This window comes from Hyperolius riggenbachi, chromosome 1 (genome assembly GCF_040937935.1).
Source record: "Hyperolius riggenbachi isolate aHypRig1 chromosome 1, aHypRig1.pri, whole genome shotgun sequence".
Classification (NCBI taxonomy): domain Eukaryota; kingdom Metazoa; phylum Chordata; class Amphibia; order Anura; family Hyperoliidae; genus Hyperolius; species Hyperolius riggenbachi.
The window spans coordinates 534,930,975-534,949,416 of NC_090646.1; the positions used below are offsets into that span (position 1 = coordinate 534,930,975).

Here is an 18,442-nt window from a genome sequence, read left to right on the forward strand (position 1 = left end):
CCCCTCAACATAGATCCACGTGGGATACACAATCACACTCTGGCCCTACCATCACATCGATCAAGCTCCATTACATCAATTGAGTGCCCTTCATACACCCACCAACCCAGTTTCACCCCCTATTCCCACCACTCAGGCTCACCCCAGTATTCCCCCTGCCCACCACCCCTACCCCCTCCCCCACTGCCCATGCAGAAACAAACACCTCCCCACCTCTTGTAACAAATACCCTTGTCCCACATACTCCAATTTTCCCAAATCGTAATATATATACACACAACCAATATATTTATGTATTGAGCACGTTTTGTCCGATCATACACCAATATGCGCTTTTTGTTCCCAGCTGTGTGCTCCTACTTTTTACTGCCTGATGAAGCGGGTGTAGACCTGCGAAACGCGTTGTACTTAACCCCTGGAGTGTACCATTAAATTTACCTTTGTTGAATTACACAGCTTCCTGTGTCTGCTTGAGGGAGGTAAGTCCACCACTGCCTCCTAAGCAATTTTAAACATTTTAAATCGTGTTTTTATCCTTTTGGCGCCTCTGTTCAATTCACGCTATAATTAAAGCATAATGGTCATTCTGTATATTCTGCCGCTGACTGAATCAGTAATCCTGTGGCTGGTACATCCTATGATCTAAAGGCAGATATACACTAAACGATACTTTAATATATTACACGCTAGATTAGGTAAAAATATAAAATAAAATGACAATATATTAAAAGGAAATGTCCTCTCAATCATTGTTCTATGGTTAAACACACTAATCGAGAAAAGCTGTTTTGTTGGATAAATAGACAGTGGGGGAAGGCAAGTTGGTTCTCACGGGCTGTACTTGTTATGTAAAGCTAATGCTGGGTACACACAATGCTATTTCCTGTTCGATCAATGGGAATCGGACAATTATTTCCATCGTGTCCGATCTGCACCTGTTCAATAACAGGATCAATTTTCCAAAGTTATCACTGGAAAAATCGATCCCTTTATCGATCGGTAGCAGTTTGGCCATATACACACGATGCATGTTGATCGATCGGATGGGAAATTGCATCGTATGTACCCAGCATAAAGGCTGTGGTATAAGCAATAGATAAAATTTCATCTCTCAGCGAGAGAGACAGATGTGGTCTAGTAATTAGTGAGGGCAAGGTGTTAAACGAACAATAGCAAGTAGATATTGATCGTTTGCCACATCTTACACTGTATACCTACTTTAACCCCCCGGCGGTATGTTTCTTTTAAAAGTGGTGCAAATGTGCATACTTTTAGACCCTAAAACGGGGAAAAATCATGCTGCTAGAGAGCCTGCAGCAGCCCCTGCACGTTACTCACCTCCCTGGGATCCAGCACTGCAGTTCTCCCTCCGTCCTCCGGGTTTAAACCTGTAGTGAGATCGCCATGACGACAAACAGCGATCTCGTTGAACTGCAACTTCCCAACGTCATGGCATGCTCATAACGTGTGCACAAAATCAGGTTCTTGCACGCGTTAGCTAGTGGGAAAGGGCCTTAATTGTATAGTGACCCTGTAGTAAAAGGCATACTTATTTCCCTTAAACAATGCATAAATGACCTGGCTGTCATTGCTGATCCTCTGCCGCCTATACTCCCCAGACACAGAACAGGTATGCAGATGAGGTGCTCTGGCTAAACTTACACACTAAAGGTGGCAATATATCAGGCAATGTAAGGACCATGAGACAAATCTTTCTCTGATCAAATCTGATCTGTTGACTGCCCATACACTGCAGACTTATTTCCTACAGATTTCAGCATGAAATTATGCCTAGCACCACCACTGGCCTGGTGCCACATGGTACAGGCACTCCCGGTAAAGGCGGACACAGCAGAGGTGGCTAGATAAAGAATACACTTTAGGGAGCACTAGATGGGGTTCTGATGGGTACTTTGATCATCGAGATATCAAACGCTGTTACCCCTGCACATCCTATTGAGCACTTGCGACCGAAATCTTCCAGCATGTCCGATCAATGCATTCAACTGATTTCAGCCCAAAATGTATCGACCCATCGATCAGCGGACAAATGCATCACAGATTTTCCTCTGTTATGATAAAATTATCGAATTGGATTGTCGATCTGCCTGCAAACTCGATAACTGTATGGCCACCTCGAATCCTTGGTTAGCAGGATGGCCAGTTAATTCCCATTGTTCATAAGGAAATACGTATGATAGCCTATATTTATACCATTTAATCCCTCTAGCACATTATCTGGGATTAGCCCAGACACACAGGTAATGCAATATGAAAAGCCCTTCATGTAAACCTCTGTGAATGTTATGAAAGGCTTGGGAGGTGCTAGGGTTAGTAACTCGCCTGTTTAAGATGTGTGATTCAGGGATGGTGCACACCAAGAGCGCTTCTGAGGGCTTTTAAAAACGCCAGCGCTTTAAAAAGCGATTGGCTAATGTATTTGAATGGGATGGATCACACCAGAGCAATGTCATTTTCTCCCAAATGCAAACGCAGGTCCTGCAGCATTTAGGCCTCTTGCACACTGCATGCAATTCAGATTCAGATTCCGCTTTTTAATCAGTTTTTACCTCCGTTTCAGATTCAGATTTGCAGTGTGCAAGGAGCAAACTGCAAATCTGAATCTGAATCGGAAGTAAAAACAGATTAAAAAGCGGAATCTGAATCTGAATTGCTTGCAGTGTGCAAGAGGCCTTATGCAGATTTCTGAGGTGATTCAGCCTCAATGTTAAGTATAAGAAAGTGGAAAATCGCTATGAAAAGTGCTAGATCAGAGCGATTTTCCAAGCATTTTTGTTACAAAACCAGTACACTAGCAGCTGTACTGTACATAAAAAACGCCACACAAAAACGCTCCAAACAAAATCGCTAGGTATAAATAGAAAATTGCAAAGCACATGCCTAGAATCGCCTTGAAAAATCACTTAAAAATTCGCTGAGCGTTTGCGATTACGCTAGCGCTTTTAGGTGTGCACTGGTCCTCAGACACTACTGACCAGAAATATGAGGACTGCCAGGCAACTGGTATTATTTAAAAGGAAAATACATGTGGCAGCATCCATATGCCTGTCACCTCTGGTTCCTTCTAACTATTAGAGGCAGAGTAATAGCTTGAAAGCCAAAATGCATTGTTTGCCATTCGAGATAACTCTCTCACTACAGGGTCACTAAGTCACGGGTCACAAACGAAGTATATGTGCCTGACTACATTGTTGTTTTAAGAAATACATCACAATATATCTACCTAATAATGCAGAACTTAAAAGAATCTAAATTTACAATAGAAAAGATCGAGAATACAGTGGATGGGCGAGGCCTTGCACCAATTGGGCATGATGTTGTGGAGCACACAGAGTGCTGTCTAACTAATAATATTCAGGATATCATTCAGGCACCAAATGTGAAGCTACATATAATATAAATAAAATTAACAAATACACTCTGATATGACCCGTGTACAAGATCCTTTATTATTTTTGGCAATTTCAGTGATGCTCACACACACAAGGGACCTATAACTTCCTTTGTGGAAAAGAGCAGCTGAGCTCACAGAGGTCATTTCACGCAACACCGAAACAGCTCAGAAAATCCAGAATATTTCTCCCTCTATTTCATATATAGATTTATCTCTTTCTCCATTACACAGTACATAAGGCTCCTACAGCCTGGTGTAAAGTTAGAGCCTGTTTCCACTACACGCAGATTGGATGCAGAATGGAAGCAGAAAAATTGACTCCAATGAATGCCTATGGGAAAATCTGCATCAGAAAAATCACGTTTAGTGGAAACAGGCCCATAGACATTCATTGGAGTCAGTTTTTCTGCATCCATTCTGCATCCAATCTGCGTGTAGTGGAAACAGGCCCTCAATGTACTGACCTCATTGTGTGTTGGCATGACAGCAGGAGTTAAGTTACTCTTCTGTTGTCTTTGGGGCCAAGTCACATCTCGCAGTCTCTGCACTCAAAAGGATACTCCAAGCCTAAAGCTCCGTACACACGCTAGATGAAAGCTTATGGGAACCGTGGGATAAAAAAATAAAATCCAGATACTTACCTAAGGAGAGGGAAGGCTCTGGGTCCTAATGAGCCTTCCCTCTCCTCTCCCGATGCCCTCGCTGCAGCACTGGCTCCTGCGTTTGAATCCCCCAGGTGCGGGGGACTTCGGAAGTCTTCAGGAGCCGAGTGCTCCAGAAGACAGGCGGCTCCATAATGCACACGAGGTTCCCAACGGTTCCCATTAGCTTGAAAACTCCACCGGCTCTGGTGAGAATCCAGCCTGTGATCGGCAGCCCCGACCCCTCCCAACCAAAACAGTTAAATGGAGCACAACAAATTTGAGCACCTGCTTTGCAAACTGCAGCTATAATAGGGAGCCCAAAGTATCCGCTATTAGTAATTGCAGTTCGCATAGCTGTGCATGCTCCCCCATGCACAGCTCTTACCAGGGCTACATTATTGTAGCACACACACAGCCTTGGCAGCTGGAGAGTGATCATACACTTAACAGTATGGTCTGCCATCCCGGAACACCCCACCCCCAGCATATCACCAAGACTGTGGTGACTGAAAGGAAAGTTCATTTTACAAAACAAACTTTGTCATCTTAGTTTAAAGTGAAACCGTAACCAAGAATTGAACTTCATCCCAATCAGTAGCTAAATACCACTTGTCCTTTCACACGAGAAATCTTTACCTTTTCTCAAACGGATCATCAGGGTATTCTGTCTGGCTTATATTGTGGTGAAACCCCTCCCACAGTGTGATGTCAGCGCCTCACAGCACTAAGGCGCTGACATCACACTGTGGGAGCCTGGTTGCATTGTGGCAAATAACAACTGTTTCCAACTGCCAAAAAAGCAAGCAGCAGCTACTTCCACTGGCATCACCTGCCAGCAGTAAAAATGTCACCATGTGATAAATGTCAGAATGTAAATCAGGGAGCGGAAAGATTTTACAATGGGCAAACACTGATTAAATCATTTATACATAATTATTGTAAAAATTAAGCACTTTTTTCATTACTTCATTTTCACTGCAGTTCCTCTTTAACAGCAAATAGTTTCCAGCCAGGGAAACCCTTATCTGGCGCTGCTCAGTTTATAGTAGAGGAGAAACAAGAGCGCTTCTCTGGTGCATTAACGTTTAATAAAAAGACAATGCGCAATATAAAATTACACTTACAGTGTGTAAGATGAAATTTGGCGTGTAGCAGAGCCTGCCGTCAGGTCCTCTCTCAGCTCACTCGCTTGGCCAGAGCGAGAAGCGCGATGTTGCAGTGTGGAGCGAGGGTCTGGTGGGCGGGGCTTCCTCACGCAGTGCCGTCTGACGTCACGACGCGTTTCGGCGTTTGACCACGCCTTCGTCAGGTGACGTGACGGCTGAGACTTAAACCTCCCAATGTGGGAGGAAGGACGGGGAGGAGTGGGGGGTGTCGCCCTCGTCTCCATGGTGAAGTTGATGCTGACAATGCAGATATAAACACAGCAGCGTGGCGAGGGGAATATTTACACAGCGCTGCGGATCAATGTGTAAAGGGTGACAATGTACAAAGTTAAATATTTAAGATAACACCTACAGACAGTTATTTAATATGTTGATATGCATAAGAAAATAAAAAATAAAAACAAGGATAAAAAAGAGGAATAAGAAGTAATAAAATGTGTATATTGAAAAATTCTTAAAACTTATGGGTAAAAAGGTTTGTGTCACAGACTGTGGAATCCTCCAACAGTGGATCACTACCTCTAAAGCAATTTATAAACTGTGCCACAGATTTTGTTATCTATTTGCTAGAATGTAGCTGTGGAAAACAGTATGTAGGTAGAACCACGAGACCGCTCAGGAAAAGGCTAGGAGAACACAAATGCAATATTCTATCACGAGCAGAAAACCACAGCGTACCCAGGCATTTTTCCACATGTCATGCATCTGATCCTAGCCACCTTAAGATCATGGGCCTTGAAAGTATCCCAACCACTATAGCAAGAGGTTTACGTTATAAAAAAACTTTGTGAACAAGAAGTATATTGGATATACAAACTTAACACCCTGTCTCCGAATGGCCTCAATGAAGATCTAGAAGTCCGCAGTTTTTTGAATTAATCTTGTTGAACCAGCACTCTGAATGAATGAATAATGCATATGAATGTCATTAATCCTCTGTTTTGCATCTGTCTCTTGCACTCTCTGTGTTCCCCCCCTTTTTTCCCCCCCGATCCTTTCTCCCCCCCCCCCCCTTTTTCTCCCCACTTTTTTCCCCCCTTTCCCTTTCCCCCATTTTTCTCCTCGCTCCGCATCCCTCCTTCCTTTCCCCTCCCCCCTCCCCCCCCCCTTTTTTGTTCCCAGCCCACCCCACATATCCCCCCCTCTTTCCCCTCCCCCCCTCCCCCTTACCCTCCCCCCCCCTCCCACCTGCTCCTTCCCTCCTCCCCCCCCCCTCCTCCCCTTGTCCCCCCCTCCCCCCGCCCACCCCTGTCCTTGTCTCATCAGGCTCCAATCTCAGCTCCTCTGGCTTCGCCAACTTATACCCCCACTGGATGCATTGCTCCACCTTTTCCTGTGGCCTTTTGGGGTTCATTTCCCCCCAGGCCACTCCCGCAGGTACCTGATTGACCTTCCATAACACCAGCTAAGGCATGCAGGTATATTGTTCCCCCGCATTCCACCGCTGGCAGCACCGAGGCCATTTATCCCTTTATGTTCCTAACGTCCGCGTGATGTGCCATTTGCCCCGGTATTTTGGGTGTACAACGCAAAAGATTCTTTCAATAGCCCTTGTGCTCCACTCATAAATAATGTATATGTATATTCACAAACCTTTTTACCCATAAGTTTTAAGAATTTTTCAATATACACATTTTATTACTTCTTATTCCTCTTTTTTATCCTTGTTTTTATTTTTTATTTTCTTATGCATATCAACATATTAAATAACTGTCTGTAGGTGTTATCTTAAATATTTAACTTTGTACATTGTCACCCTTTACACCAGGGCTGCCCAATAGGTCGATCGCGATCTACCGGTAGATCGCGACCGCCTACTTGGTAGATCGCGGCCTCTTGGCCGCGTCTCATTAAATTTTGCGGCCAGCAGCATGTTTAGCTGCCGGCCAATAAGAATGCAGGGGAGAAGACGCGGCGAGCAGAGAGGGAGGAGAGAGGCGGCGCGGCCGCCACGTCATGGCTGGGGGCGGCGCCGGGCAGCCTGCAACGTGCGTGCTTGTAACATGCCCGGCGCCGCCCCCAGCCATGACGTAGCGGCTGCGCCACCTCTCTCCTCTCTCTCTCGTCGCCGCGTCTTGCCATCTTCTCCCCGACGACATTCTTATTGGCCAGCGGACTGCCTGCCGGAGGTCCCAGGAGTCCAGAGGACCCTGGCCAACGCTGCAGGTACATAGACCTGGCTAAGCTACACTGGGGACTCCTATACTTGGCTAAGCTACACTGGGGGCTCCTATACTTGGCTAAGCTACACTGAGGGCCCCTATACTTGGCTAAGCTCCACTGGGGGCACCAATACCTGGCTAACCTACACTGGGGGCACCAATACCTGGCTACGCTACACTGAGGGTACCAATACCTGACTAAGCTATACTGGGGACACCTATACCTGGCTAAGCTACACTGAGGGCACCAATACCTGGCTAAGCTACACTGGGGGCACCAATACCTGGCTAAGCTACACTGGGGGCACCAATACCTGGCTAAGCTACACTGAGGGCACCAATACCTGGCTAAGCTACACTGGGGGCACCAATACCTGGCTAAGCTACACTGGGGGCACCAATACCTGGCTAAGCTACACTGAGGGCTCCTATACCTGGCTCAGCTACACTGAGGGCTCCTATACTTGGCTAAGCTACACTGAGGGCCCATATACCTGGCTAAGCTACACTGAGGGCTCCTATACCTGGCTAAGCTACACTGAGGGCCCCTATACCTGGCTAAGCTACACTGAGGGCCCCTATACCTGGCTAAGCTACACTGAGGGCCCCTATACCTGGCTAAGCTACACTGAGGGCTCCTATACTTGGCTAAGCTACACTGAGGGCCCCTATACCTGGCTAACCTACACTAGGGGCCCATATACATGGCTAAGCTACACTGAGGGCCCCTATACCTGGCTAAGCTACACTGGGGGGCCCTATACCTGGCTAAGCTACACTGGGGGGCCCTATACCTGGCTAAGCTACACTGGGGGGCCCTATACCTGGCTAAGCTACACTGGGGGGCCCAAATGCCAGGCTAACCTACACTGGGGGCCCATATGCCTGGCTAACCTACACTGGGGGCCCATATGCCTGGCTAACCTACACTGGGGGCCCATATGCCTGGCTAACCTATACTGAGGGCCCATATACCTGGCTAACCTACACTGAGGGCCCATATACCTGGCTAACCTATACTGAGGGCCCATATACCTGGCTAACCTACACTGAGGGCACGTAACCTATGCTGCAGGCACATACATCTGGCTAACCTACATCGGGGGGGGGGGGGGGGGGGGGGGGGGCGTGCTTAGCATTTGGGACGTTGGTAGATCTCCTGGCCTCGGCAAATTTTAAAGTAGCTCGCGAGCCGAAAAAGTGTGGGCACCCCTGCTTTACACATTGATCCGCAGCGCTGTGTAAATATTCCCCTCGCCACGCTGCTGTGTTTATATCCGCATTGTCAGCATCAACTTCACCATGGAGACGAGGGCGACACCCCCCACTCCTCCCCGTCCTTCCTCCCACATTGGGAGGTTTAAGTAACAGCCGTCTCAGCCGTCACGTCACCTGACGAAGGCGTGGTCAAACGCCGAAACGCGTCGTGACGTCAGACGGCACTGCGTGAGGAAGCCCCGCCCACCAGACCCTCGCTCCACACTGCAACATCGCGCTTCTCGCTCTGGCCAAGCGAGTGAGCTGAGAGAGGACCTGACGGCAGGCTCTGCTACACGCCAAATTTCATCTTACACACTGTAAGTGTAATTTTATATTGCGCATTGTCTTTTTATTAAACGTTAATGCACCAGAGAAGCGCTCTTGTTTCTCCTCTACTTTCACACAGATTGCTGGAGCCACCCAGCGTTTGGAGCAGCACCTGGGAGCATTACCACTGCCATCAAGTGTTAAAGCAGCGCAGGAATACACTTTTTGCTGCTCAGTTTATGTATGTGTGTTAAGTTAGTACACCAAGCTATGGACTAACACACAAGATCAAGCACTGGTGCATATCTCTGTGCATTATCCTATTCTCGGGCATGTGCTTTCTGATATGTGCTGGTGCAGGGCAATGCAGGAACTTGTGCACACATGCATACAGTGGAGTAGCTAAGGAGCTATGGGCCCCGATGCAAGTTTTACATTGGGCCCTACATGCACTCTATACATAACAATTGATATTACGCACCAAAAGCTGTCAGAGGTGCAAGAAGGGGGTGGGGAGCAGTTCGTTAATGATTACCACTATTCAAAGTATCTATAGAAGTGATTATTATGAGCACAGGACCAATAGAAAGCTAATACTGCAGTTGAGGGAAGGTGCCCCCCCCCCCCCCCGGGGCCCCTCTGGCCCTGACGCAGTTGCAACCTCTGCACTTCCTATTGCTTCGCCCCTGCATGCATCAAACTAGTGCCAATAGGGCCATTTAAAGAGGAGCTGTAGTGAAAATAGTGTAAAAGTTTGATTTTACAACATCAATTTATAAATTTAGTCAGTGTTTGCCCATTATAAAATATTTCCTCTCCCTTATTTACATTTCTGAAATTTATCACAGACCGCTACATGTTTATTCCTGCCAGTTGATCTCTGCGGAATGTTTGTTTACTGATAGTTCTATGCACAGAGGAAGATACTGCTTGCTTGACAGTTCGAAAAAGGTACAGATTTCTTGTGGAAAATGGGGAATCAGCTACTGATTTAATTGAAGTTCAATCCTGGGTTAAAGCTCCTCTTTAACCACTTAAGGACCACAGCCTTAACCCCCCCCCCGCCTATGAGAGGGATTTCAAAGAATTCCACTTGGAGGGACAGCCAATTGTCCCCTGTACAGTGCTGTGCTAGATTGCAGCATTTACAATGTAAACATACCATTATTTTCTGTGTTTTTTACTTTTAACAGCCTGCAAGCCATAATCGCATCTTGGCAGGCTGATCACAGAGCTTCTCTCCGTCACTCAGCGGGGATGGCGTGCGATCCCCTGTAAAAGCCCGCCCTAGGGCTTGACGCTTTTAGGTGTTAGCTGGTCCTGGGGCTGCCACCTTCCCGACGTCTATCAGCATTAGGCGGTCGGGAAGGGGTTAAACAGTTAATGGAGAGCACAAAGTGTTGTGGTATTCAGTTTTTCTTCCTCTTTTAGTGACAAGACAATAGACTTTGTACAGTGCTGCGTAATATGTTGGCGCTATATAAATACTTAAATAAAATAAATACACTACGTTCTGTTGCTCATTTCTTTGCCTAGCTGACAACCTGCTCAGTTGTTGAATATCTGGGTACCCCCAACAATCCAAACTGCTGCTGAAACCTACCTGGCGACCTGCACTGCTACGGATCACTGGTTTGTCCCACTAACCAAACTTTTGCTGAAACCTTCATAGCTGACTTTTTCTGCTATTATTTTTTATATAGTGCCAACATCTTCCATACCACTATACATAGTGTACAACTCCACTGCTCTGTAGCTTAAACCTTCTAGCTGACTACCCACTCTACTGCTGATCTCCAACCTGCATGACTACCCTTTAAGCACTTTTGGTCCTCAGGCCTTGGCTCCCTGATCCACACTCAGGAATCCAGCTGCAATAGAGGCTGTCATCAGCAAGCCTTCCATCTGCTGCTTCTATTACACTCCCAACAGCATCCATTGAGTTATGGCTAATCTGCTCAGCAGTGCACACAGCTTATCTCGCAAAGTGCTGACTGCAGACCAGGAGGGTAATGCAGTAGCAGCTTTCCTCCTCAGCTCAGTATTGCAGCTCCTTATTTCTAGTGTCTCTCCAGGCAGCCACTATGGATTTTGAATGGGATGTGTAGACAGCCTAACATGCAGATGCATGCCAATGCCTGGTGCAGGCACAATTGCCACAAGAGGTACTAGAAACAGAAAAGGTGCCAAAGTCCTGAGTTGTGCAGGAAAAGCCACTGCTGCAGAGAGGAGACATCCTCTACAGATGAGACACTACAGAAGTTCTGTACTAAACAGATAGTACTAGCCAAAGGGGCCTTTCATTTTCTACATTACTTTGCATGAGCATTAACCCATTAGCAACTTCAATAGAGTTTTCTCGTTTGAGACAAGAGCACTTCAGTCGGCAAAACGCTTTGCTGTAAATTTTTTGAATGCTTTCATCTCTCTCGCTATAGCGAAAATATAGAAACTGAAAGCAGAAGACCTCTGTTATTGTCTCACACTGCAACCATAGTGATAAAAAGGACATACATGAACATTACAGCAGTACTAATTAGAAGCAAAGAAATGTAACAAATAAGAAATAAAAAAAAAAAGAGCTAAAATAAATTGCCCTGGGGCACGTGTAAGCCTCTAAATAAATTGACTGCTGAAGGGTTAAACACGGTCAGATACTTTCAAAAGAGCTAAATATTATTTAAATGCACCATTCATCTATGACCATATGCATTTCAATGGCTTCCAATGTCGATGTTTGTCTATACAGTTCCTTGCAAAAAGAAATTGAGGCAAAGTATACTTATATTTGACCCTTCTTTTGGCATTCCGGTACATCAGGTATACTTTCAGGTGAATTGATAACCTCATCCCACCATAGTTCAACATCCAATATGTCCTATGTATGGCCAATGGCATGCAAATAGTAGATTGTATGTAAATATATGCGTCCTGAAAAAAGACAAATCAAATCCTGCAGCAGCTTCATTCTATTGGGTCTATTCAAGTTGCCTTCATTTGCATGAAAACTTGCATAAAATCTGAATTATATGCATATCATCGACCTTCTCTAGTCCAATGCCATACCATCCTTATTGGAGTCCAAAACATGACTCTTATTCAGACAATTGGCTTCTCTTCTCTTTATATAGTGTAAAGTAATCCCTTCAAACTTGGTAGAGACAAATATTCCTCTAAATAAAAGTTCAGCATCCACACAACGAGTTCCTTAAAAGCTTTCTACCACTTCCACGCATTCAGCCAACGGAACTAATTAACCAATATTACTGCACCTAGTATTAAGTATTGAAAGTTTCATTAGGCTTTCTGTGGCTGCAGATTTACCACAGGTAAAAGCTTTTCTTCCTGAAAGTACATATTATGAAATAAAGATGAAATAAACTTAATTATTTGAGCCTCTCACTTCTTAATGGTGTTTTCCACCTGCACAGATGTGGGAGAAGTTCCTATTCCATCTAATTGTCTTCTGAAGATAACCGATGAGAATTATTCAGGTCAGCCAGAAGAAGACTTTTTTTTATATTCTTTTAAGGCAACTCTGACTGAGTATTAATCATTGCAACCTCAGCTACCAAGGAAACAAGCTGGGCTGCTTTCACATAATATTGATGCAAAGTATGCCAGTCCTGTGGAGCGGAAAGAGCACTTTGATACATCTTCTCATCGATGAATGAGAATGATGATATATCAACGGAAATATGGAGAAAACACCACAATAGGCTTGATAGGCAAATACTGACTAGCTACGATTTGTCTAGAGTTAAAGAAGGGAATGTCCTTATAGGAAACCTTTCATTCATGTGCTTGGTTCACTATATATTGAAAAAGATATTACTTTAACTTACATTTGACTTACCTTATCTGTTTCAGCTACAATCACCAGAACTAGCAAGGAATAAAAACTATGTACATGGCTAATCAGATTCAGAAGAAATTGACTGAGACTCTGATTAACCACTTAAAGGGGTTCTGTGGGGGGGGGGGGGGTTAAAGATAAAAACAGACACTTACCTGGGGCTTCTATCAGCCCCCTGTAGCATTAATGTCACACGCCGTCCTCCGCCGCCGGCCCCGGTCTAACTGCGGCTGCGCGCCCATGGCCGTGCGTCTGCTCGCTTCCGCGTGCGTCATCGGAAGCTTACTGTGTAGGCGCTGTACAAGAAAACTTTGTACTGCGCAGTGAGCTCCCAATGACGTGAGTGGGAGCGCACATTATTTGTCTTCTTAGACAAATAATTGCCCCCCCCCAGAACAACTTTAAGGACCACAGGTCTCCAGCTTTAATAGCTCTCTGCAGAGCCATACAACTGAGCACACAAATGCCCCCCCCCCCCCCCTTTCTGCCCACCAACAGAGCTTTCTGTTGGTTGGCTCTGATCGCAGGTGCCAACAGTATTTTTTTTTTTATTTGTAATTTTTTTTCAAATAAAATTCTTTATTTTTATTTTACTTTCCCCCTCCCTCCGACAGCCAATCAGGGTGATCCTCTCTCATAGGCATCAGCCTATGAGAGGGGATCATGTTTGGAGCCTCTCCAGGGGACAGTTGAGTGACACAGCTGTCCCCAGTACAGCACTGCAGTAGATCGCAGCGCTGTACAATATAAACAGACGGCACTGACAGACCCCTAGCGGGGATGCACGCATTGGCACTCATGATCCCCGATAATCTCTGCCCACTACTATTGACGCCTTTTGGCGTTACTCAGTCTTGGGTCTGCCACCTTCCTGAAGCTTATCAGCGTAAGGTGGTCGGGCAGGGGTTAAAGGATATCCAAGCTGGAAAGGAAATATTAAAGTGGACCAGAACTCATGAAATGGATACAAGGAAAACACCGATTAATCCATCCTTTTTCTGTTTAGAGTTAAGAGCTTAACAGCACCTGAGCTGTAACTAATCACAAGTGTAATTTGGCCGCTTAGCTGTTTCAGCACAGCAATATCGGCAGCCTTTACTAATTTGTAAACACAGGATGTCAACCCTTTGTATGCTTCCTTGAAAGCAGGAAGTATACACACTGTAGATTTATTGCAGGAGTTCTATGGGCTGCAACAAATAAATGTTTTTCTGTAAAGGTTAGTATGTTGTTGCTTATCTTTTAGAGCAGAGGTGAAGTTCTGAGTTCAGGTCCGCTTTAAAGTGTACCTGAGATGAGAAGCGTCTCAGGTATCATACTTACCTGGGGCTTCCTTAAGCCCTGTTAGGGCTGCTTGTCCCTCGCCGTCTCCCTGGGTGGCCCTAGTCCCCAGCAATTCAGCGCGAAAGCCTGGCTGAGACTGGTTTCATCGTGCATGTTTGCCTTGGCCAGACGCGCTCCTGTTCCTGGGAGCAATCTGCGTCTGCACAGGCAAAGAACGCTCCCAGGGACGGGGGTTTCTTCCAGCTACTAGAAGTCTATGATGCAGTTCCACTGCCCTCCAGTGCACAGCTGTTGTTCACAAAGCCTTCAACTGCACAAGTACAAAACACTCCAGGCCACAGGAGCACAATTGAGAAAAGTGTGCCGACGAGCCCGCACAGAAGCCAGTGACCATGGCTGTGGTTGGTGATCTTTCAGAGGTGGATAGCGGGAAAATGGAGAGCAATGGAACTGTAGGGATCACATAGACTACTAGGGTCTGGAGGAAACCCCAGGTAAGTAAAGCTTTTCAGCTAGGATATCCTATAAGGCAAAGTTAACATTTAAGACACAGAACATTTATATTGCACTTTTCTCCTGGCGGACTCAAAGCACCAGAGCTGCAGCCACCAGGGCACACTCTATAGCAGCCTTTCTCAACCTTTCTACCCTGGAGGAACCGTGCAAATAACGTTGGGATATCAGGGAACCCCTGCATTTATTTTGGAGGAGGCATGGTTTTTAAAAGTATGTGTGGCTGTTTATTTCACTACCCCTATTACACTGCCACTCATTATACTGTCTCCTGACCCCCCAATTTAGTGCTTTTTGTTGAAGTATCACCTAATATAATGTGCTTTATTATACTACCCCCACGACGGGGGAAAATGCCAAGGAACCCTTGCAGAGTACTCGAGGAACCCTGGGGTTCCAGGGAACCCTGGTTGAGAAAGCCTGCTCTATAGGCAGTAGCAGTGATAGGGAGTCTTGCCCAAGCACTCATTACTGATTAGGTTCTGGCTTACCAAACTGTAGAGCTGAAATTTGAACCCCGGTCTCCTGTGTCCGAGGCAAAGCCAGTACAATATCCAGGCTCTGTTGATACGATTTAAACCGTGTATGATTTAACACATGTGTTTTCATGACTTTTGAATGTATTGGGTCCCCAGCAAAGATACACCTGCAGTAGCACATTGTGAAAGAGATGTCCACTATAAACATACTGTATATGTAGACTGAGCCATAGGGAAACATGGACATTTCCATAATCTGCCCTGCGAATCAGTTGTTAAAGCTCACTGCAGTGCATTCACTATAAACCAGCCCTAATTAATCAAGCTGTCAGTTAAGCAATTATTCATTCCCGAATCTGACTGGCCTTGTACAAGCTTCCAGTTCATAGTCTTCTTATCGCAGTTGCTGGAGAAAATCTAAGGAAAAGCTCTTATTTCTGACACAGAGCAAAAGTGACATTCAGAAAAAGACCCATGTGCTCCAAGCCACGGACTCAATAGACAGCAGAGAGGAGCTGAAAATTTGAATTTAGATACAGTACATTTCTTGCTCCAAGAAAAGCAAGATTCCTGTGGGCAGAAGCAGCACTTTGCACAGGACTAATCAGATTCAGAAACTATAGATTTCCTGACAGTTGCTGAAACAATTAAAGCACCCATACATCTTGGTGGCAGATTGAAGATGCGATTTGATAATTAGATGAAAATTGGTGCCACCAAGGGCATGCCCAATCAATGATGCAATCAATTTGGGGCCGAGCATGTCGATTAGACATGCTGCAAGATGTCCGGCCATCATGGTCGATCGGGTGTACAGCAGTAATGGCGAGTGATATTGAGACAAGCGACAAAACCCCCGCTGTTCCCACAGTATATAAACATACGTGTACAGTATGTGTGCATTTAAACATTTCTTGTCCTGTATCACAGTCGAATTTCACTTCACATATCTTAACTAAATGGCACATCAAAGCTGACATCCCCAAGGCTTGTATCTTTAAAAAAAAAAAAAAACACTTTAAAGGCTGTCTCTATTTTTCCAAAGAAAATAATTATGCAGGTTAAACCACTCCTGTTGCTTCGGGAGTGTCAACTTTTTTCCAGGTCTATACACAAAAAAAAATGTATGCAAGGCAGCCTCAGTGCAGAGCAAGAGACAGATGCCCTATCATACTATCTTGGTATGATTTACATCAGTACTTAATGTAGGTGTGTGTGTTTAACAATAGGCTGTACAGCTGTGGTATATACATCACTTCTCTTCCTTCATGTAAACTACTTGAATTGATTGTATGTCATGTCCCTATATACACATAACAATGCAGGCAATGCAAATAGGAAGAACAAAAACACCCAGGTGCAGAATTAAGTACAGTACACAGTGTTCCCAAAAAAGACATAACGCAGTGGGTGATTCAGTCTACCAGCATCAAAAAAAAACTATGCTGCAGAAGACAAAGGACACTTAGAACAATTAGTTACATTTGGTTTTACAGTATCCTTTGAATGAGTGTTAAGAGAATATAATGCCCAGTTGACACAGAGGCTTGTGGCACCGCTGTAATTGTGCTGGCACTGACCTGGATTTGCAGAGGAACCAAGCGCACTTTACACCTGTCACTGACCACAAAGCCTTTGGGTAGGTCAATGTACTGTCCCCATTCTTCAGCGAAGAGCTGTACGACAAACTTCCGATGCATGTCTATCTGGTCGCCGTACAGGCTGAGGAACTTCTGGATCAGGACTTCATACCCAGAGCTGTGTGGCACGGAAGATGGACGGGCAAACACAGAGAAGCAGAAGAGAACTGGCACGCTGCTGTTACTGCCACAGCTCCCCAGGGCACTGTTGCTCTGAATACCAGGGCAGTTGTTCACCTGTGCTGCACACACTGGCTGTTCTGCCATGTTCACCAGCTGCTGCAAACAAGAACACAAAAAAAGGTTTTACTGTATGCTTGTCACCTCCCCTTCAGTGTCAGTGCCACTCCTATTGTCACCCAGAAAGAAGAGGAGGGATGCAGAGGGTGGGTAGAGAGAGGGGGGCAGCCTAGCCCTAGGTGATAGCTTTCTCTTTCTGAGCCATGGATGGATGCTCCCTGGCCTGCCCACTCCTCCTCCTGTGGCTGCAGCACATTGGATAAGGCAGCGTGTCTGTGATTAGTAAGTGAGAAGCACTCTGTGATTGGAGAATGTCTGCTCCACTGGCTGCGTGACGTGCTGCAGACTACAGAGGTGAATGCAATTACTCAGACACATGTATCTGTGTACTGTCACTGAGTGTCTACCCAGATGTCAGCAACAACCTGTGACTCGCTGACTGGAGGGGACCAGCAGCACCCCAGTCACATGTCTCCTCCTGCCTTCACTCACTATGGACCGTACAGAGCTACCGCGTTCCCCTTGACCCCCACCCATCCCATACATTGCATCGCTCCACATATCTATTCTCTCAACTCACTTCTGTCCGTGGAGAGCTCACTTCTGGCACGTCTTGACCTGACGTCACGCACCGGGCACGTCAGTGAGAGGGCGTGACTCTGAGCCACAGGCATGTCAGATGCATTGAGGAGGAGGTTCATGGAGCTACAAGGAAATGCTACAGTTGCTTTGCCTGTCAGAATGTGCTGCCTTTTTAGTCTCGTGTATGACTTTTGTCCCCATCTTTCAGTGACAATATTGTTGTAAAGGGATTATTCTTTAAAGTACAATTAAACTCTCCCTGCTTGCTTTTCTTTTGTTGGCGATTAGCAGGGAAGAGGAAATATTCTATAAAAATAATTCTTAATTACATACCTTCCAACTTTTTGAGATGAGAAAGAGGGGCACGTAAGCCACGCCCCTGCCACACCCCTGATCACGCCCTGGTACGCCCCTATTCATGAATACCATAAAAATGTCATAAGTAAAATATGTTGTTTTATAACTCAAACCACACTGGTCCTTTCTATCCTGGTTCATTTTCCTTCATATTAACATTTAAAAATTAGAAATATAGCAATTTAAAGGGAAGATCCGCGCAGACTATAAAAAACAAACTGCACTTACCTGGGGCTTCTTCCAGTTCCTGGCAGTCGATCAGTGCCCTCTCCGCAGCTCCTCTCCCTCCAGGCGTCCAGTGGTGAAGAAGCGTACCTCTTCCGGGTCGGCTTCATGTGCGCTCCACGGAGCTGGTCACGTGGTGTAAGTGATGTCATCTGGTCTCTACTGCGCAGGCGCAGTAGTTCTGTGCGTGTGCAGTAGAGACCCGATGACGTCCCTACACCACGTGACCCCCCGCCATGGAGCGCACAGAAGCTGACCCAGAAGCCGACCTGGCGAGGTCGGCTTCTTCGCCGTTGGACGCTGGGAGAGAGAGGAGCTGCGGCGAGGGCACTGATCTACTGCCAGGAGCTGG

The 18,442-nt window shown here is 45.8% G+C and overlaps 1 protein-coding gene across 3 annotated transcripts in view; it reads right to left on the bottom strand.

Annotated features, from left to right (window-relative positions):
• The window catches only part of ISOC1 (isochorismatase domain containing 1), a 52,939-nt gene extending 35,382 nt beyond the window's left edge, over positions 1-17,557 (bottom strand). For 2 of the 3 annotated variants that reach the window (XR_011022932.1, XM_068246651.1), the window contains exons 1-2: positions 17,507-17,557; positions 16,627-16,965 (exon numbers count right to left, since the gene is read on the bottom strand). Coding sequence is in view for 2 of the 3 variants with exons in the window: in XM_068246651.1 (XP_068102752.1) it covers positions 16,627-16,953 (327 nt within the window). In the remaining variant the exon portion in view is untranslated. The remainder of the gene's footprint in view (positions 1-16,626; positions 16,966-17,506) is intronic. The other variant, XM_068246659.1, reaches the window with a different exon arrangement.
• Positions 17,558-18,442: the final 885 nt, after the last annotated feature.